Source organism: Xyrauchen texanus, chromosome 37 (genome assembly GCF_025860055.1).
Source record: "Xyrauchen texanus isolate HMW12.3.18 chromosome 37, RBS_HiC_50CHRs, whole genome shotgun sequence".
Lineage (NCBI taxonomy): Eukaryota > Metazoa > Chordata > Actinopteri > Cypriniformes > Catostomidae > Xyrauchen > Xyrauchen texanus.
This window is the reverse complement of record NC_068312.1, coordinates 29,446,823-29,470,335: the sequence shown is the minus strand read 5'-3', so window position 1 is coordinate 29,470,335 and position 23,513 is coordinate 29,446,823. Positions and strand designations below refer to the sequence as shown.

Genomic DNA, 23,513 nt, shown 5'->3' with positions numbered 1-23,513 from the left:
AATAGTTGTTTCTGCTTGTTTTTAAAATCACTTATCTACATTGGGAGATTATGCTTACTGCATTATTTAAATGTCATATGTGTTACCCTGATGGTGTTTCTTGTTTGTGTGAGTGACACTGAGCACTGTCTCTACATGTTCATCAGTCATTGCTCCTGGAAGAGCCACTATTGATGAACTTCATGTCATCATGTTCTCTTCTGTAATTTTACGGTGATTAACAATATACCTTATAAAGTAAAAAGCAGATTTTTACAGTTTCAAAAGGTAAATATCAAGTTATGTGTCCAGATCGCATACACTCGATTACTTATTTTCCCATAAAATATTCCATAAACACCCGATTACTTATTTTCCCATAAAATATTCCATAAACACCCGTTTACTTATTTTCCCATCAAATATTCCATAAACACTCAATTACTTATTTTCCCATAAAATATTCCATAAACACCCGTTTACTTATTTTCCCATCAAATATTCCATAAACACTCAATTACTTATTTTCCCATAAAATATTCCATAAACACCCGATTACTTATTTTCCCATAAAATATTCCATAAACACTGATTACTTATTTTCCCATCAAATATTCCATAAACACCCAATTACTTATTTTCCCATAAAATATTCCATAAACACCCGATTACTTATTTTCCCATAAAATATTCCATAAACACCCGATTACTTATTTTCCCATCAAATATTCCATACACACCCGATTACTTATTTTCCCATAAAATATTCCATAAACACCCGTTTACTTATTTTCCCATCAAATATTCCATAAACACCCGATTACTTATTTTCCCATCAAATATTCCATAAACACCCGATTACTTATTTTCCCATAAAATATTCCATAAACACTGATTACTTATTTTCCCATCAAATATTCCATAAACACCCGATTACTTATTTTCCCATCAAATATTCCATAAACACCCGATTACTTATTTTCCCATCAAATATTCCATAAACACTGATTACTTATTTTCCCATCAAATATTCCATAAACACTGATTACTTATTTTCCCATCAAATATTCCATAAACACCCGATTACTTATTTTCCCATCAAATATTCCATAAACACCCGATTACTTATTTTCCCATCAAATATTCCATAAACACCCGATTACTTATTTTCCCATCAAATACTCCATAAACACCCGATTACTTATTTTCCCATCAAATACTCCATAAACACCCGATTACTTATTTTCCCATCAAATATTCCATAAACACTGATTACTTATTTTCCCATCAAATACTCCATAAACACCCGATTACTTATTTTCCCATCAAATATTCCATAAACACCCGATTACTTATTTTCCCATCAAATATTCCATAAACACCCGATTACTTATTTTCCCATCAAATTTTCCATAAACACCCGATTACTTATTTTCCCATCAAATACTCCATAAACACCCGATTACTTATTTTCCCATCAAATACTCCATAAACACCCGATTACTTATTTTCCCATCAAATACTCCATAAACACTGATTACTTATTTTCACATCAAATACTCCATAAACACCTGATTACTTATTTTCCCATCAAATACTCCATAAACACTGATTACTTATTTTCCCATAAAATATTCCATAAACACTGATTACTTATTTTCCCATCAAATATTCCATAAACACCCAATTACTTATTTTCCCATAAAATACTCCATAAACACCCGATTACTTATTTTCCCATCAAATACTCCATAAACACCCGATTACTTATTTTCCCATCAAATACTCCATAAACACCCGATTACTTATTTTCCCATCAAATACTCCATAAACACCCGATTACTTATTTTCCCATCAAATACTCCATAAACACCCGATTACTTATTTTCCCATCAAATACTCCATAAACACCCGATTACTTATTTTCCCATCAAATACTCCATAAACACTGATTACTTATTTTCCCATCAAATACTCCATAAACACTGATTACTTATTTTCCCATCAAATATTCCATAAACACCCGATTACTTATTTTCCCATCAAATACTCCATAAACACCCGATTACTTATTTTCCCATCAAATATTCCATAAACACCCGATTACTTATTTTCCCATCAAATATTCCATAAACACCCGATTACTTATTTTCCCATCAAATACTCCATAAACACCCGATTACTTATTTTCCCATCAAATATTCCATAAACACCCGATTACTTATTTTCCCATCAAATACTCCATAAACACCCGATTACTTATTTTCCCATCAAATACTCCATAAACACTGATTACTTATTTTCCCATCAAATACTCCATAAACACTGATTACTTATTTTCCCATCAAATACTCCATAAACACCCGATTACTTATTTTCCCATCAAATACTCCATAAACACCCGATTACTTATTTTCCCATCAAATACTCCATAAACACCCGATTACTTATTTTCCCATCAAATACTCCATAAACACCCGATTACTTATTTTCACATCAAATACTCCATAAACACCCGATTACTTATTTTCCCATCAAATACTCCATAAACACTGATTACTTATTTTCCCATCAAATACTCCATAAACACCCGATTACTTATTTTCCCATCAAATACTCCATAAACACCCGATTACTTATTTTCCCATCAAATACTCCATAAACACCCGATTACTTATTTTCCCATCAAATACTCCATAAACACCCGATTACTTATTTTCCCATCAAATACTCCATAAACACTGATTACTTATTTTCACATCAAATACTCCATAAACACCCGATTACTTATTTTCCCATCAAATACTCCATAAACACCCGATTACTTATTTTCCCATCAAATACTCCATAAACACCCGATTACTTATTTTCCCATCAAATACTCCATAAACACCTGATTACTTATTTTCCCATCAAATACTCCATAACACCCGATTACTTATTTTCCCATCAAATACTCCATAAACACCTGATTACTTATTTTCATCAAATATTCCTTAAACAATCACATGCCACACAATGTTTTTGTTAAAGTTATTTGTACCTACAGTCGCTCATTAGTTAACATACCCATAAGAGAGATTATGTAATTGTATTTGTTTAGTACTGCCGTGCAGTAGCTGCATAAGTCAAACTAATGACTGAAATTAGGCTAGTTACTTCACATTTTCTTGTTCAAAAGTTAACATACCCCTGGTTCTCAAAGGAATGGTTCACCCAGAAATCATTTCTAAACCTGTATGACACAAAAAGAGATGTTAGGCTGAGTATTAGTCTCAGTCACCATTCAATTTCATTGCATCCTTTTTCCATACATTGAAAGTGAATGGTGACTGAGGCTAACATTCTAACTAAAATCTCCTGTGTTGTGAAGAAAGTCTAAAGGGGTTAGAATGTAGTGAGGGTGAGTAAATGATGACACAATTTGAATTTGGTGATGATAAATAGGATAACTTATATTCAGTATCCTATACAAAATTGCTTAATTAGGGCAGCACTGAATAATAAAGAAAACACAATTATTTAGATCCCTTTTATTTATATATTTTTAAAACAATTATGAACAAAAACTCAATTAATTGCTTCATTTGCAAGTAATTTATTACAAAATATGAACTTTGTGCTTCCCTAATGTTCGTTTGAATGGCACAAACCTTGAGAACATAACTGATGTAAGATAACATATGATGACCATATAAACAAATGGACAAACTAATACGTGCATGATTCTTAGCTTGTAATGTTTGTCTATACTTGAGTTTAAAAAGTATGCTGGTGAAGGTGCATTCACTAAAAACGAGATCAGATAGAAGGCATGTGAAATGAAAACTACAATCTTCAAAGGGACCACCAAGTTAGTCCAATTTTAAAAGGGAACTTATCTCTGATTGTTCGAAACAGCATTTCAATAGCATAAATGCACACACACATTTTCAGTTCTCAAGTATGAGACAGTTTAAGATGTATGTTTCTGAAACTAGGTTGTATAAGCATCCACTGATGATGCAGTGGCCCCAGCTTTTTATTACATATTTTTGGTATTTCTATGCTGGCTTCTGCTTGAGGAACTTTAGGGGAGGGTGGGGGGATGGAGCAAAGAGCTCTGATTGGCCAGGAGGTTGAGAATTATGATGTTCCTCCATCCTTAAACCGTAGAGCATCACAGCACAAGGCACAGTGTCACAGGAGGCAAAGGGGACTTATACATTATTTTTTATTTTGTGGGACTATATCCAGTTACAATAGAGCTCAATCTCTGGAGGATTGCATCTGTTCTTTCCTCTTTCTCTGAGGTGAAAAGTAAGTTCCATTCACACTTTATTAATCTTGCTTTTTCTGTATCTCTTTCCATAAGTATACTTTTTCACCACAGGTCTGCATGTAAATGTGTCTGTTCATGCTTTGCTTGTCGTGATTGTCCATCTGGTCTTACACTGTGTGTTTGCACGTGTCTTGGGTTTTAATGTATGTGGAAAAAGATAGGCAGGTGCAAGGTGACTTCAGGGCACCTGACCTTTCCAGCAAACTTGTCATTGCACTGCATGCAATGAGAATGCTTCAAGTAGGAGAAACACAGTGGCATTTGCATGCTTAATCTATAAATAGAGCAACCCAAAGCTGGCTGCACTCACAGGTGAACCGGAAAGTCTGATTGAATCATAATCATAGAAGAGAATGAAACATTACGGACCACGTGTGCTTGTTTAATTTGGCTCGTTGAGGAAATACAGTTCTGTTGTTGAGTTTTCCCTTCACATGTCAGTGTTTCCCCTACTAAATGAAGTCATGTGTTCAGCTGAACACCCCCTGCGGTGTGAGAGTGGATCTGATTTGACATCCAGTAGCCTATTTGAAATATCACAAATAAAGTGCATGGTAGTTGGCACATCTATGGATTTTTCTTTTAATCATCATCAAGATTTTAGGTTAAAATTAATATGACAAAAGAACATGAATATTAAAATATTTTAAACAGCAAAATGCAGTTTACATTATGAAGTATAGCATGTCACACAGCAGGACATGAAAACTTTACAAAAATATTTTATGCCCATTACCTTATTACAAACCAGGAGTTATTACAAAAATACTATTCTGACTACTGCGATATACAGAGATGCTTGTTTTTTAAGTTTTTGAATTAGTTTCAGAAATCCCTAACTGTTTACTTGTATCTCGAACAACTCCTAAAATGTATTTTATTTGTCAGTATTATTTAACAATGGGAAATGTAACTCATCTAGTGTGTGCCTTGTTATTAGGTCTGCAGTAATGCTGTGTCTGATACAAGAAAATGTTCAAAAGGGTGTGTGATGATATATTTATGATGTCAAGAAGGCCAGCTAATGATGTCATCCATGACACCGCCCTTTTCCGCAAAAACATCTGTATTCTTAATCAGTTCCTTATGACAGTTTCACTCTAAAGCACAATATTACTGCGGTTATGTAATGTTTATAGCTAGATCTGTAATTATATTTGTAACGACTGGCTTTCAAATTTGCATCCACTGATTAGGGTCCAAACCCATGCTGTGGTATAACACACTCCTCAAGAACCATGACCATTAAGCATCACAAACTCGGCTGTATAAACTGCCCATGCAGAAGTAACTGAAGACTCAATTTAAATGTCCACTTTTCATTGGCTGTCAGATGCACAGTGTTGCTTTGAACATTGGAACACTTGTGTAAGCTGTTAACTTCTTACATGCAAATTACTCTTTGTAGTTTACTCAAATGGTGGGGATAGAGAAAGCACAAAAGTTGCCTTTGTATTTATTGCTCTTGGTTACAGATTTTTCCAATTCCCTTTGCCCACAGTGCCTGTCTCCATCTGTTTCCACTGTTTGCAGTCTAAGCTCACATTATGCACAATTAAGTCAGCAGTATATTTAATTATTTCAAGCATATATTAAATGGTACATGGAAGAAAAGTGTGCAGGCATGTCTGAGGAGAGACAAACAAATCCAAATACTGCAGGCGAACATGTGTTTGTGGCCACTGTTACACTGTTAAGTCATTCTAATCTAATGCAACACTGTATAACATTGTTAACAATGTTAGTAATTTTACAATGTTAACATTTTACAATAAAAACCTGTTGATTAGTTAACTGTAAGTAACCTAACATTGAAAAATCACATTATTTAAACCAACTAAATTTTGCAGTAATTTACAGTAAAATTACATGTATTATAGCCTACATGTGTGAATTGTTAAGGAGTCCCTGAAGTGACCTGTGCAAAAAAAAAAAAAAAACATCACAGAGACTTTCGCGTGCGCACGAGAAACCGTTCGCGTGCGCACGCGTTACAGTTTCCGGTGTGTATATAGCTCTTTTCCGATTGCGTCATTGCCATCATTCATTTACTCAAAGATACTGAGAACATGGATGCACATGAATTTATAGAGATATATTTTAAACTTGGCCTTCAATACAAAGACATTACTGTCTATGACATTTGTAATACTGTCATGGCTGAGACACGATTTGATCTTCCAAAGGACACTAATCAAGCAGTAGACTTGTACTTGCATTTAAGGAATGAGATATTAAACTCATTATAACCTGTGCTTAGCATGATTCTTTTATCTGAGATCCAGATATAAAATGTATATATTCATACTTAAATAATATTTTTGTGAAAGTGTTCACATTTGTTACAATTATTTCAAAGTTTAAAATTGAACTGTGAGCAATGCTCCTTGTATGTTACTTCAACAGTCATAAACTATTAAATTAATAATTCACCAAAAAATCTAAATTTTGCCATTTACTCACCCTCACGTTGTTCCTAAATCACATGAATTTCTTTATTGTGTAGGGCACAAAAGGATATGAAAGGCAGAATGTTATGGACTGAGAGTCTCAGTCACCATTCACATTCATTGTAAAGAATATTGATGCAGTGAATTTGGAAAGTATTCACAGCGCTTCACTTTTTCCACATTTTGTTGTTACAGCCTTATTCCAAAATGGATTATATTCATTATTTTCCTCAAAATTCTACAAACAATACCCCATAATGACAATGTGAAAGAAGTATACATAAGCATTCACAGCCGTTGCAATGACACTCAAAATTGAGCTCTGATCATCCTTGAGATGTTTCTACAACTTGATTGGAGTCCACCTGTGGTAAATTCACTTGATTGGACATGGAAAAGGCACACACCTGTCTATATCAGATCCTACAATTAACAGTGCATGTCAGAGCACAAACCAAGCCATGAAGTCCAAGGAATTGCCTGTAGACCTCCGAGACAGGATTGTATCGGGGCGCAGATCTGGGGAAGGGTACAGAATTTCTGCAGCATTGAAGGTCCAATGAGCACAGTGGCCTCCATCATCCGTAAATGGAAGAAGTTTGGAACCTTCCTAGAGCTGGCTGCCCGGCCAAACTGAGCGATTGGGGGAGAAAGGCCATAGTAAGGGAGGTGACCAAGAACTCGATGGTCACTCTGACAGAGCTCCAGCATTTCTCTGTGGAGAGAGGAGAACCTTCCAGAAGAACAACCATCTCTGCAGCACTCCACCAATCAGGCCTGTATGGTAGAGTGGCCAGACGGAAGCCACTCCTCAGTAAAAGGCACATGACAGCCCGCCTGGAGTTTGCCAAAAGGCACCTGAAGGACTCTCAGACCATGAGAAACAAAATTATCTTGTCTGATGAAACAAAGATTGAATCTTTTGGCCTGAATGGCAACCGTCATGCACCGACGCTCCCCATCCAACCTGATGGAGCTTGAGAGGTCCTGCAAAGAAGAATGGGAGAAACTGTCCAAAAATAGGTGTGCCAAGCTTGTAGCATCATACACAAAAAGACTTGAGGCTGTAATTGGTGCCAAAGGTGCTTCAACAAAATATTGAGCAAAGGCTGTGAATACTTAAGTACATGTGATTTTTAAAAACATATATTTTTCTTTTATAAATTTGCAAAGATTTCAAACTAAATTCTTTCACATTGTCATTATGGGCTATTGTTTGAAGAATTGAGGAAAATAAATGAATACATTTTGGAATAAGGCTTTAACATTTGGAAAAAGTGAAGCGCTGTGAATACTTTCCGGATGCACTGTATGTGCCATGTCTTGACTGATCAATGGCCAACAGTTTTGCACACACTGGTAATGGCTTTTCAAAAAGTTTTGCCTTACTGCAGTCTACATTGTATTCAAAAAAGTAAGCAAAAAAAAAAAAAAAAGAAATGGCGAAAGCAATCTGCAAAAACCATCTCGTTCTTTTGAGGGAACCTTCACATGACAGCATCTTGATCAAAAATCTTCAGTATACTTCAGACTCCAAATATCTATGCAACACTCAAAATATATTGAACGGAGAAGGACTGATTTTGTTTATTTCAAGATTTTGTTTTAAAGATAATCCTCCATCTAACATCCTGTGTGCAAAGATTGATGAGCCATTCCTGGAAGAACATCAAAAGCAAACAGTGCAGCCATTTTTCCAAACTCTCATGACAAAAAGGGTTCAGAAACCTTAATAGAAACACAGATGGCAGGACATCATGGAAATAACTGACATTGACCCTTAAACGCATGGGTGTTTCACCAAACATCTTTAGCATCCCAGAACATATATCTATCAAAGACAGATCTACAAAATGCCCAGATAGTGTTAACATTAAAAAAAAAAAAAAAAAAAACATATATATATATCCAATTACAATAATAGAATAGATATTTTCTGATATATTTTTATATTTTATTTTTTCTATATGAAAGAGATGATGCAACAAATGTAGAACAGGATTCATTACATGTGGGGCAGTGGTGGCTCAGTGGTTGAGGCTCTGGGTTACTGACCAGAATGTCAGGGGTTCAATCCCCAGCACCACCAAGATGCCACTTTTGGGCCCTTGAGCAAGGCCCTTAACTCCAGGTTGCTCCGGGGGGATTGTCCCTGTAATAAGTGCACTGTAAGTCGCTTTGGATAAAAGCGTCTGCCAAATGCATAAATGTAAATGATTACATGTAAGATACACATAAGCTATACATTTTAATTTTCTCAGGCACTTTTTGAATCTAAATAGACACACAACTTACAATTTTTTGTGGTACACACAAATGACAATATAATACTGTTCATGTGTTATATTTGCTATAGTTTACTTCCACATTGATTCTTCATCAAATAGCAATGTCAAATATAAATGAAGTCAATCAACGAAACAACAGCGCCCCCTTAAGAAATAACATGCATGTCTACAGGATGTGGGTACAGGCATATGAAATACTGATAATTAACCAGTTTTAAAAAATGAACGTGAAAATGAATATTATGTTTTATATTGTATCATGTATATATGTTTTAATCTACCAAAAATACTATATATTTTTAATAACTGCATATATGTATATACAGTTGAAGTCAGAAGTTTACATAGACCTTAGCCAAATACAATTAAACTCAGTTTTTCACAATTACTGACATTTATTAATAGAAAACATTCCCTGTCTTAGACTTTAATTTAAGAATGTGAAATGTCAGAATAATAGTAGAGAAAATGATTTCACATTCCCAGTGGGTCAGAATTTTATGTAGGCTACACTTTGTTAGTATTTGGTAGCATTGCCTTTAAATTGTTTAACTTGGGTCAAATATTTTGGGTAGCCTCCCACAAGCTTCTCACAATAAGTTGCTGGAATTTTGGCCCATTCCTCCAGACAGAACTGGTGTAACTGAGGCAGGTTTGTAGGCCTTCTTGCTCCCACATGCTTTTACAGATCTGCCCACATATTTTCTATCAGATTAAGGTCAGGGCTTTGTGATAGCCCCCCAATACCTTCACTTTGTTCTTAACCCATTTTGCCACAACTTTGGAGGTATGCTTTGGGTCATTGTCCATTTGGAAGACCCATTTGCAACCGAGCTTTAACTTCCGGGCTGATGTCTTGAGATTTTGCTTCAATATATCCACATAATTTTCCTTCCCCATGATTCAATCTATTTTGTGATGTGCACCAGCCCCTCCTGCAGCAAAGCGCCCCTCCTGCAGCAAAGCACCCCACAACATGATGCTGCCATGCCCCTGCTTCACAGTTGGGATGGTGTTCTTTGGCTTGCAAGCCTCTCCTGGTCATTATGGCCAAAAAATAAAATTTTTGTTTCATCAGATCAGAGGACATTTCTCCAAAACATAAGATCTTTGTCCCCATCTTTGTTGCACTTGCAAACTGTAGTCTGGTTTTTATGGCGGTTTATGAGTAGTGGCTTTGTACTTGCTGAGCAGCCTTACAGGTTATGTCAATATAGGACTCGTTTTACTGTGGATAAAGATTCTCGTCTACATGTTTCCTGCAGCATCTCCACAAGGTCCTTTGCTGTTGTTCTGGGATTGATTTGCACTATTTGCACCAAATTACATTAATTTCTAGAAGACAGAATACATCTCCTTCCTGAGCAGTATGATGGCTGCGTGGTCCCATGGGGTTTATACTTGCATGCTATTGTTTTTACAGATGAATGTGGTACCTTCAAGCATTTGAAATTTGCTCCCAAGGAAGAATCAGACTTGTGGAGGTCCACAATTATTTTTCTGAGGTCTTGGCTGATTTCTTTTGATTTCCTCATGATGTCAAGCAAATGTCAAATGAGTTTGAAGGTAGGGCTTTAAATACATCCACAAGAGCACCTCCAATTGACTCCAATTAGCCTATCAGATGCTTATTGTCTAATTACCTAAAGGCTTTACATTATTTTCTGGAATTTTCCAAGCTGCTTAAAGGTTTATGTAAACTTCTGACCCACTGGAATTGTGATCTAGTCAATTAAAAGTGAAACAATCGGTCTGTGAACAATTGTTGGAAAAACGACTTGTGTCATGTACAAAGTAGATGTCCTTAATGACTTGCCAAAACTACTTTGCTAATGTGAAATCTTTGGAGTGGTTAAAAAATGTGCTTTAATATATATATTTTGCAATTTTGCTATTTTTTGTTTTGTTACACTAATCAGAAAAAACGGATGAGGTACAGGGGGTGGAATGATGTCCCAGGTCTCTAAAGACCAGAGGTATGCAGTTAAAAACAATAGGTAAAAAGCATGCTTTGATGTTGATATCTATAAGTTATTATAGACTGTATGACCATAATATTGGTTCAAGTGAGCCATAGATATGAAAGACTTGGTAAATGTTAGTGACAGGTTTCCTGTTGTTGACAGTTAACTTTGTGTCAATTAGATTTGCAATTATATGTCACAGCTTTTGCCTTTGCAATGTGAACATTGCTCAAGCAAACAAAAATACACTTCTGAATAGTGGTTATTAATGTCTAGATCACACCAAGTATGTTCTCAAAGGACTATTAAAAATATCAACATATCATAGGCTACTCATGAATTAATGATGATTTATTTTGTAGTGGATACTGTGGGTTGTTAGTGGTAATATCAACTGCCAGGGCTTGATGGATTTCTAACTGTGGCCTCATAAAGAATGTGGTTTGAAAATGTTATGTTGTATTTCCCATGGACGATATTCCATAAACAATAATTGACAAACGCCAAGTTTAGCCTGTGACACTCACAAAAAATTGCCTGGGGAAATAATAATCTGGGACAGAGTTTATATTTTCAGTAGTTATTGAGACATGAGGCTTCCTTTTACAAACAATCCATTTTCCAGTGTAAACAGTGCAGTGCTTAATAGAACTGTAGTTATTGTGTAACTTTATAATGTCTAGATCATCTAAAAGTGATCAGAGAACATTTTCAGATTAAGTGCAAAATCTGATGACCTATTTAACATTGTATGACCATTATTATATTTTTATACAAATAATAATAATCATAATTATTATGTTAAAGAGGAAGAATTAAATTGTGAGACTAAATTGATGTCTAATTGTTTTTTCCCATGTTGACACTTGACATCAAACACAGTTTCAGGTTGCTAAATATATAAACTATAGGAATAAATTCAAGATCAAGCAATAATGGGATTCTTGAAGAGTGAATTGTTGCAGTACTGAAATTCAATCAGGAATAGAGACAACCCAGCATTTAAAATCCCAAGTTTAATTAATTATTTGTTACGCCATCTTTTACATAAAAGATGGGGGTCTATATTATTTCTACACTGTAGTAATTTTAATGGTCTATATTATTTCTACACTGTAGTAATTTTAATGAATCGAACGTTCAGATTGGAATTGACATGGTAACCCCATCCAACGTGACTACCTAAACTCGCAATAAAGCCACAAGGTGGCGATAAATACTTTGGGTAAAGAGATATTGGGAAAGTATTAATTTCATGGTTAATAGCACCCCTCGGTAATACCTTCAATATTTTATATTTCAAAACTATTTATAATATAGCTGGGGAAAATATACAATACATGAAAATAATCTATATATCTGTATACATTGCTGTACTTTTTTTTTTTTTTTTTTTTAGATATATGCGTATGTTCTTGCATTCTGTGTATTTTCTATAATTTACTATCTTCAGCTTCAGTCCCAGTTTGCTAAAAACAAATGAAAACAGATCTCTTGAATGTACACAACTTGAAATAAAAGCAAACATTTTGAGATAAATAATTACAAATATGTTATTCTTTAATTCTAAGTTCTGAGAATGTGGTTTGGGGTACAGCTCAGCTCTAGGCCACATTCTGTCTTCAAATTGGTTAAATTCTGAATTGATTACATATTGAGGAAAAAGATCCCATGAGCCAAGGGTCATCTGACCTGTAAATTATAGAAGAGTTTCTTCAAATTAATGGAACATTTAATTACAACTGAAACAAAAACTTGTCAAATCGAACAAAAAATTTGTACAACACCTTCTCGCCTATATAATCACCCACACCATCCCAGTAATGTAAATAGTATATTGTGGTTCTTCATCGTTAGTGTCTCATAGGAATAGCCAGGGTTGGGGAGTAACGAAATACATGTAATGGTATTACGTATTTATACTTATATAAAATACAAACTATAAGTAACTATATTCCACTACAGTTACAATTTAAATCATTGGAATTTAGAATACAGTTACATTCAAAAAGTATTTTGAGTACTGAAGAAATTACTTTATTAGTCCTTTCAGATGGAAAACATTTATACATATAAATTATGAGATCCAAAGTGCATTTGAACAGCAGTGAAACACTTTCTTATGATGTGTTACATTCATACAAGCAGACAGAGAAGTAAGTTTGAAGCAAGTTTGGAGCAGAAGAAATAGAAACCTTGTGTAAATTGTAAATCTCTAAGCTAAAGTGCTATTTCTAGACATTTTAAATGCATGTGTTGCCAGGCATGATCATATTTTTTTATCAAGAAGATTCATGTTAGATAATTATTTATTTTTTCTAGTAAGACCTTTGATATTATTCTTGTTATTATTCTTGTATTCTTGACAATACATTTTGTATTGTTTTCCTGTAAAAATATCTAAAAATCCTTAAAACAAGATCAATTTGATTAATCTTGTTTTAGAAACAACACTGCATAAGATATTTAGGTTTTTTAGAGAATGTATTTTTAATATGTGTATTTTGTCTTACTGTACTGGCTATTTTAGTTTTTATAGTCAAAATAAGTGAAAAAAAATTACCAGTGCTGAAGAAGTAATCCAAAGTATTTACATATTAATATTATCCAAAACAATCAACTTTTCTTTTTGCCCGAATCTTAATTATTTAAAGGTGCACTCAGTAATTCTTTCCCCTTTAAAAAGGTTTTACTCCTGAAGAAATGATTTAAAATTTTGAAACATATATAAAATCATGACCACTCACATGAGATGAGGACTGTAGTCATATTAGTAACCTTATAAAAGCTGTTTTATTCTACATTTGGCAGGAGTGCCCTCATGCGGCCATGCTAGAATCACATGACCACCTGAATAATACTCACTCACTCACTCACTCACTCACTCACTCACTCACTCACTCAGTAACCGTCACTCTAAACTCACTTTCACTCCTGGAATAAATTAATCATGGTTGATTGTAAATAGTGAAATTCTGCTGTAGCATCTGTATCTGAAAACTGCTTATTTTGAATGTCCAAGTCCAAGATGACACAAACAAAGAGTTACTGAGTGTACTGTTGCTACAGTACATTTAATTCACATTTTCAATTAAAGTTCAGTAGAACTAAACATAGGCCTATTTACAAAGGAGAAAAAGTCATAACTTTATACTTAATTCATGAGTGTCCAGGCTTTAAAGCTTTTTTAAAATATTCTGCTTTGAAGTTGCCTTTATGACAATTTACCATTGTTTGTGAATCCAGATTTTAACTGTGGTATTAGTAAAATCATGTTAATCACAGGTTAAAAAAAATAAATTAAAAAATAACCATGGTTAGATGTAAATATTGTATGTAATTAATTTGTAAACAAATAATAATACAAATAATAATAATAATCCATGGAATTTGTAAAGAAAAACAATATCTTAAACGCATGTAGGAATAATAAACAACCTCCATAAAAGTTATTTTTATTGCCCTAACATACAATATTTCATATTTTTGTAGGCTAATAATATTAATATTTATTACAAATATATACACTATATATGTAACTGCCAGGTATAGTTCTATAAGGGTGCTGATTAGTGGAATGAAAAGCCTGTGATTACCGTTGAAAATGGAACAATGTTTTCCTGTATACCTCGTCACTGTAGTTTAATATGACGGGCTGTTTAATCTTGTTTCAACTAGCTTCAGCACAGAGTGTGTAAGTGTCCCGTATCAGATGGGTTTATAGCAGAGAATTCTGTGTCAAATTCAAATGGGTCGCACGCGACTCACTGTTAACCTCGGGACAGCACGGCGCAAGCGCAGAGCAGGTTCATCAGATTAGTGAGAACGGCTCTGCTCCGCCCGGCAAAAATCCGATGCGCAGCTTCAGGTAGCGCCACTTTATCACATTTTTGTAGTATTTGCGTACACTACAGAATGCATCCAACTGTCCAAACAAAATTATATATGCATGCAGACACTCAAAGGAGTTATCAACCGTTTTTTTTAAATTCAGATATATGGGCCTATATAGCATCAACATTTATTTTTGAATATAAAACAATTACCGAGTTCCAGACCTCGGTGACCTCACAGCTGGATACGGCCATGCATACAATGTTAATGATACATAATGAGATATGTTACACTGCTTAATGTTTTAATGTAGGCCTACAAGGGGCACGTTGTATGTTTTGGCATAATAGAACAGTTTCTTTTTTTTTTTTTTTTCATGCAAAACTGGTCTTTGAACGGTTGGTTGCTCGATTATCAGCTTGTACCCAATGGACCAGAAACTCACTGATGAAAAGAATGGTGCATTTTTTCAAATGTGATTTATGATTCCAGAGCTATGCACGATGTTTTAGTATTCTGGTAGTATTCCATCTCTGTGAAAATGAGATTGTGAGCCTGAAAGTAACAATTCACCCAAAAATACAATTCTGCCAACATTTACTCACCCCCATGTCGTTCCAATCCTGAACGATGCTTTTTTAACTAAAGAAGAATTTTTGAAGAATCGTAATGTAGCTCTTCTCCATGTAATGACAGTTCATAGAGAACACTTCAGTAAAAACAAACAAACAAACAATCAAAGTAATTCAAAAGTAAGACTATTGAGGCTTTTCCACTACATGGTACAACTCGAATCAACTCAACTCAGCTCGCTTTTTTGGGGTTTTCCACTGTGGATAGTACCTGATACCTGGAGAGTGTCCTGGATGCAGCCATGGTGGAGGATGGTACATTTTGTTAAATTAACTCTATACTCTGCTTGAAAGCTTCACTTTATTTAGTTGACCAGCTACTGGAAGCTTGCTTCTAAAACAACCAGGCCAATTTAACTTTTACACTTGTGTAAAATCACCACGCAACAACTGTTTTATGCAGCACAATGAGCTAGTAGCTAACAGCTAGCGGTCGTGTTATTGTTTTGGTCAGTTTGTGTCATGTTTAAGATGATGTAACGGCAGTAGAGGTGGCGCAACGCTGACGATCAGCCTATAATCCAACCCACGTTGATGCGGCACTAAACTGCAGTGAAAATGCAAGCTCAGAAAAGTAAAGCAAGTAGAGTTGAGGCGAATCGAACTGTAACGTGCAGTGGAAAAGTGCCATTAGGTGCTATATTTTAAAATCTTTCTGAAGCCAGACACCTGAGAGCCTTGTGTTAGGAAAATACCTAAATTTTATTGTTAGTTAATGAAAATCTTGGAATATACTGCATGAGTTGTATAAACTAATAAATTAGTTTAAATTAATAAATTAAAATATTTATTTATAATTCTTTTAAGATGGCTTTTTTAGAGCTTGACATAGTTTGTATGTTTTATAAAATGCTATGTTGAAAAGGCGATTCTTCAAAAAGTTAGCAAATAAATAACAGCAAATAAATAAAGGAATTAATTAATTGCAGGATTGGACCTACACAAGAGTGTGTAAATAATGACAGAGTTATCATTTTGGGGTAAGCAAAACTCCACATTGTGGGCATTTGGCCATGACAAACAGAATCTCACCTCCTGTACTTTGCTTTATTCCAGGACACACTGCTTTCTGAGGCCCAAACCTCAACTTTTATTTTGGGGATAAACAATGCAAGAGAATGCCTGCAGCGGAGAAAGTCAGTTGGAAAATGTGAGTGCACTGAATCAATTCATGTCGTACAAATGTACAGACAATTAACTTCAATATGTGTCACTTTTGTAATGACTAGACTTGTCATATAACACTATATACACAAACATAAAATTAAGTATGTGTCAAATAACTGAGTGACTGATTGATTGAGTAATTATTTGCCATTTTGAAAGGCAGTATATATAAATGTCTAAACTAATATGCAGTTTCACTACAGTCAGAGCAGCCAGCTTTTTAAAACTCTGAACAGATGGCATAGGTTCAAAGAGGATGATATTTCACGACAGTGCATGGTGTTTCACTTTGTAAATGAAGCAAACATCAATAAAGGCAGATGTTGCTGCTGTCATCTGTGATCAAGTTTCCAATGTCACGTGCCTACGAAAGGGAGAGTGGCTGTTGTTCACCGCCAGTGGATTGCGGCATAGGTTGTTTAGAAATAACTATATGGGTTGGTTGTAGCAGACTTGTTGATGAACTAACTAGTGGTGGTTCAAAATGAAATCTCTTTGTCTGTTTGGACAACCATTGGAAGACAGACAGAGTTTTCTGGAATCGGTTTGAAAACATTGATTATTTACAGTTCGGTTTGGTAATGCTATTTTGGCACAGAAATTACACACTTCTCCTTAAATAAAGATATAAAATACATCTGTTGTTTACAGATGTAAAACAAACCCTTTACTGTAAATTTATTTGATTACTATTCTGTCCTCCATAGATAAATATAGCCAATCACTGACTTACTGTGGATTTGATGTAGTGGGCTGTAGTTGTTAAAGGAAAGGAAATAATTGCACTGCTCTTTGAAATAATAGTTTCTCATTGTTCACTTGCACCATCCCAGTCTGATTATTCTGTATAATGACCTCATATCAAGGGATAATGGGATATTTTACTAAAAATCCGGGTATTGTGAGTCATCTTTCCTACTTATCATTCTGCAATTTCGTCAGGTAAGCAAATAAAATAATTTCAACAAATTAATATTTAATTGTATTTATTTGGCAAATAGTCTTGTAATAAGTGGGATGATGAACAGACAATGAGCAATTTCGCGATGCAAACACCAACAGAACTTCGACGCAAACCGGAGGTGGAATTCAGCTGTTTCTGGAGACTCTGCGACATCATTCTTCTCATAATAATGCAATGTCAAATCAAATCAATATTTCATTTACATCAAATTATTTATTTGGTATGGAGCCTTGTAATAAGAAGGAAAATGTACAGTCATTATTTCAAAATAAATCCCTCAAGGCTCATAAAAGACCCCTCTTATATTTGGGATGTCGAAATTAATAAGCTCCCTTTGGTAAACGTATTGTCCCAGATTTATGCAGCGAAACAGTCAAGGGGGACCCCATTGCAAAGTCTACCAGAAGTTAGCAAGATGGCTAACTTAATTTACGACAGCTTTAAACTGAAATATTTCACTACATTATATATACACACACTGTATATCTATAGAATAAGTCTCAAAGATGTATGAATTGGAGTCTTGCATGGAAAACATTTATGAATTGAGATTCACGATCGGCCTGTTGCGATTCATCTTAAGGCTACATGATAAAAGACTCTCACCTGCATAAAACACTTACAGCTCACATCACAAATGCCTGTGGCAACTCTGAAGCTCCATTGGTATGCCAAAAAGCACTCTACTGTATATGTCTGTGATTTATTTCTGCTGCTTTATAATACAGCTTTACATTATTTTGAAAAGTCATTAAAAGTGCTTTTCTGTGTGAGTAAGAGCTCAATTAATCTGCACATTTTACCATCAAAAAAATCTTTCTGTACCTTTTACATTTATCCCCTTTTCTCCCAATTTGGAATGCCCAGTTCCCACTACTTAGTAGGTCCTCATGGTGTCACGGTTACTCATGTCAATCCAGGTGGCGGACGACAAGTCTCAGTTGCCTCCGCTTCTGAGACAGTCAATCCGCGCATCTTATCACGTGGCTTGTTGTGCGTGACACCGCGGAGAGTACGCATGTGGAGGCTCATGCTACTCTCCGCAATCCATGCACAACAACTTACCACATGCCCCACTGAGAGCAAGAATCACGTATCGCGACCATGAAGTGGTTACCCCATGTGACTCTACCCTCCCTAGCAACTGGGCCAATCTGGTTGCTTAGGAGACCTGGCTGGAGTCACTCAGCACACCATGGATTCAAATTTGCAACTCCAGGGATGGTAGTCAGCTTCAATAACATTTATTATTCATTAAACGTGCAAAGAGTTGTGTACTTGGGTAATTTAAATTACAAAAAATGTAAAAGTGTAATTTCAGGTCATTTACCTTCCCTGATAGTAATATGAATATTTTCAGCTATCTGCTGACTGAGAAAATAGTCATCTTTGAGTAGTCCTGAGAATATTCGGAATTAAATCTCAAGCCAAAAGAAAAAGGCTGCTTTTGAAGCCTGCTTGTTAAATATCATCAGATATCTCTTGATAAAGTACCCTGTTTAGGTGTCGGCCTTTACCCATCTGACACTTCAGTCATTCCCCACTGAAATTACATTTACCAATCTTCCAAACGCAGTGGAGCACTGCGAAGCATCAACAACCATAATTAAAATGTTTATATGTTCTACGCCCGGTAATTGGATCAAAGATGTGCGTATTTACTTGCTTATTTATTTATGAGTCAAATGATGGTTTGTATATTTCATTCAGGCAAAAGATTAGGGTGTTCTCCTAAAAGGGAGAGTATTTCTGTGTTCTTATGGTGTTTATAATGGGGCTTGACTGCTTAATTCATCCAAGGCTCCTTCATCTAAATCGACCAATCAGCATAGACCTACACATTGTCTAATGTTTCTACCTAAATGGAAATCAAAAGATACTATTTATACATTATATTTGTTGCTGTTTTATTATGTGACTTTCCCTGTGTTAAAAGTTGCCTAATCAAAGCAGCTGTTTAAACATCTATTTCAGTTGTTAGCAATGTAACACTTAATAAATGTAACCTAATGTGTCTCATGTTTAATGCTGTGTTATCTACATAAGTATGTACATCATATATATATATACAATTATATACATTATAACTTTACATGCATGCATATACATAATTTTCAGTATTACAGAGCCTATTTACTTTTTAAACAATCACATACAATAATAAAGCCTAGTTTTAATGACTGTAACATCCTAAAACAGCCTTTGTAAACATGTATGAATTGTATCTCAATTATGTTATGTATGGATACAAGTAATGACTGCTGACATGTCAAAGATCTTTGTGGTGAAATGTCAAAGCTTAAGGCTAAACATTTTCTTAACAAATGATCAAAACCCCAAAAGTGTTACAATTATTCTCACCTACTAAATATGTTTCAGACAGATTTATTGGGGACATCTCATTTTGCTAGAATGTGCATGTTGTCTTTAAAAAGTTTGCTTTTACCAAAAACATAAAAACAATGTGCATAATGTGTGCATAATGTGATGCATGACGATTTCTGTCCCCTAAACCACCCATGAAGAAATGGCAATGCCATGAGATACATTAAGTCAAACTATTGAAGAGATAAATGGATTGTTCCTAAAAGCCAGCAGATAAACAAAACAATTTTAGACTCATGTTTGAGGGGGACATCCTGTTTGGCTTGCAGCATTATCTAATTAAATACAATTAAGAATGTATGAGATGAAATGTTCTATGCTGTGAATAGGAAACTTCTGAGAATTGTTTCGATAGAACTGAAATCAAAACGAAAATTTCAAAAGCCAGAAAAGAAGCAGATACCCTGTAGACCTGTCTTTGAACACAGTGGTGCATTCATTTATCCTTCAGTCAGAGATCTGAATGAGATTTTGACCAAAAACAATAAAATTATGTATACGTTGGGATAGTTAAACTGTTTTTCACAGTGCCTGAAGGAAAATGAGCAGGGAGCCTCCTTGGTGAATCAATGGTGATTTGAGTTTCCCAGTTTGTACTGAGGCTACTTGGAGAGAGCTGGTGTTTCTGCATCAGATCGATAGTGCCTTATGTTTCCAGAGGGAGTGATGCTCCTTTCATGTGTCTTCAGATGATATTGTCAAAAGAAGGGAGATCTGATGATCAGAACAAACAGGAATGGTAAATTTATATCTAGACTGACATACAGACAGATAGACAGACAGACAATAGATAGATAGATAGATAGATAGATAGATAGATAGATAGATAGATAGATAGATAAAACATCTTAAAATACATTTCCTGAACAAACTGAAACATCTTTTAAACACTCAATCAATTAATCAAGTAGCTCAATGAGGTTAATGCAATGCAGATGACTCATTCATTCATTATGAACTCTGTGTGTCAAATGGTCCATTTAATTCACACAAATAACTTATTTCATTAAATTGTTTATTGATCTAGTTAACTTAGTGTAGGAGAATTTCTGATTTTTTCTTGGAGTAAATAAACAATTAGAATCACAATTTAGAACAGTACATGAAATCAGACAAACAACTGTTGAAAGATCTAAACTTGAATTCTATACTGTATGGTGTATGCTCATTTTGGACGCTGCATATAGCCACATAGCAGAAAAGCCTTGCAGTTCTAAATTGGATGTTTATTTTATAATATTGATCCAAGGCAGATGGAACACTTTGAATAATTGAATGAGTTTAAGTTACGATCTGTTATTGCTATTGTAGAGTGTTAAAATAAAAAAATGAAATGTTCCGATACCCATAATCTAAGATCTGTCCAGACTTAAAACATCTATTCCACCGAGATATTGTGAATGATTGACTGAATTGGGGATGCACTTCTGCAAGGTAAAATAAAGAGGTAAGTAATTTCCTCTTTTTCCCCCTCTTTTCTGCTATTGTTGGTTTCAGGGCAGTCTTGAAATACACCTCGGCTGCTTGTCTCAACTCGGTTGCAGACAAAGAGAAATAGGTTGAGTCAGGGGTGGACTGTGCAGTTCTATTTCAAAATAATGTTCATTGAAAAGGAAAAAGTAATATAACTATTGATCTAATAAGTTAATGCTTATTGATATAACTGTGTGTTTACTGACTGAACACTGCATTTTTTTATTTCTGTTTTCTTTTTATAAATTTGTACTTTTATAAATTAATTTCCTAACGTTTTATACTTATTTCTTGTTCTTTTTTATTTTCTCCCCCTTTCTCCCCAATTTGGAATGCCCAATTCACAATGAGCTCTAAGTCCTTGGTGGTGTAATGACTCGTCTCAATATGGGTGGCAGAGGACGAATCTCAGTTGCATCCACCTCTGAGACAATCAATCCACGCATCTTACCACGTGGCTTTTTGAACTTGTTACTGCGGAGACATTGTGTGTGTGTGTGTGTGTGTGTGTGGAGTCTCACACTATTCTCTGGAGAATCCACTATATATATATATACAATAGCAATTTAAAGTGCTTTAAATTGCTATTGTCGATGAAATTTGCTATATAATAAACTTGCCTTGCCTATTGGTGAAAATGAGTTCAAAGCTTAGTGCAAAAGAAAAGGTGATGCCTTTCTCACTAAAGATTTCAAAACTGATTTATTACCACAATTTAACATATTTATATTACTTACTTAAAACAATTGGGTTCTATGCAGTGATGGGCAGCAGTTTTGCTACAAATAGCGAAGCTATTAGCTTATCTACATTTCTGAGTGGAGGCGGTATCTATCTAGGCTAGTTTTAAATCAAGAAACTTTTCAGAAATGCAGCAATATTTTTGACTAGGAAGCAGCGAAGCTTTGAGAAAAACTACACCGCTACATCATGCCGTGTACCCGGTGTCTAGTTTTGAATAAAAAAAACTAAAGATGTCCAATCACAAATTAATCGCTCATATGAGTCGGTTCTTTAAAATGAATTGGTCACACGTGAAAGCAGTCTGAATCGGTCCGCGATTCAATCTGAATGACTCAGAAAGCTTGGTCGCGCGCTGCTGGAGCATTTGTGCGCGCTCTCACTTGCCAATAGGCTCACAGTGTGTTTTATAACACGCAAATAAAGATAACGCGGGTTGCAGTGGATCTACAATCAATGGAAACGAAACCTGCAAATACATGCTATCGTTTACCAGTGATGAAAAAGGTCTTTATAAAGTTCAACACGTTTTCAGCTTGTAAACGACTTATAGGCCTACCGGTAAATACATTTTCTAAACAAAAGAGTATCAACACACTTATTAGCCTACACGAAAACACTTAAAAAAGTACCATGACATGACCATGTTTTTTGGACATGTACCATTACCTGGATGCACTATGTTAATACAATGGCAGGCTATATGAATATAGTAATCATATTGCGATGTTCCATGGTATTTTTGTAATTACCTTAAAGCACCATGTAAATACAGTAGTATATGGTAATCATAATTTACCATGGTAGTAACATGGTATTCTTTGAAGCACCTAGCAAATACATGGTATATAAATATGGTAATTTTATATCGAAGTACCATGGTATTATCATCTGATACAATCAGAAATCACATTGTTATTGCCCAGAAGAAATTTGGCCTCTGATGAAGTGATATATCCTGTAATTCTGTGTCTAGCTGCTGTATTTCTGTATTGTATAGATGAATAGTATACACTATTTTCTCACTAGTTTTTACACAGGAATGTGCAAATGAAATTATGTTTAAATGGATATGGTTGGAAAATGTAAAAATAGCGATTTGTCATATTGAACATATGTTTGTAGAGGTAGGAGTCTAAATCTGAAAAATAAAATGTAAAAATAGCGATTTGTCATATTGAACATATGTTTGTAGAGGTAGGAGTCTAAATCTGAAAAATAAAATGTAAAAATAGCGATTTGTCATATTGAACATATGTTTGTAGAGGTAGTAGTCTAAATCTGAAAAATAAAATGTAAAAATAGCGATTTGTCA

General features: G+C 34.8%; 1 protein-coding gene across 1 annotated transcript in view; it reads left to right on the top strand.

The window, feature by feature from the left end:
- The first annotated feature begins 16,524 nt into the window (after window positions 1-16,524).
- Window positions 16,525-23,513, top strand: part of LOC127630898 (cAMP-specific 3',5'-cyclic phosphodiesterase 4D-like) — a 199,725-nt gene continuing 192,736 nt past the window's right edge. The window contains exon 1 of the mRNA XM_052108751.1: window positions 16,525-16,618. Within this exon, the coding sequence (XP_051964711.1) occupies window positions 16,577-16,618 (42 nt within the window). The 5' untranslated portion in view covers window positions 16,525-16,576. The remainder of the gene's footprint in view (window positions 16,619-23,513) is intronic.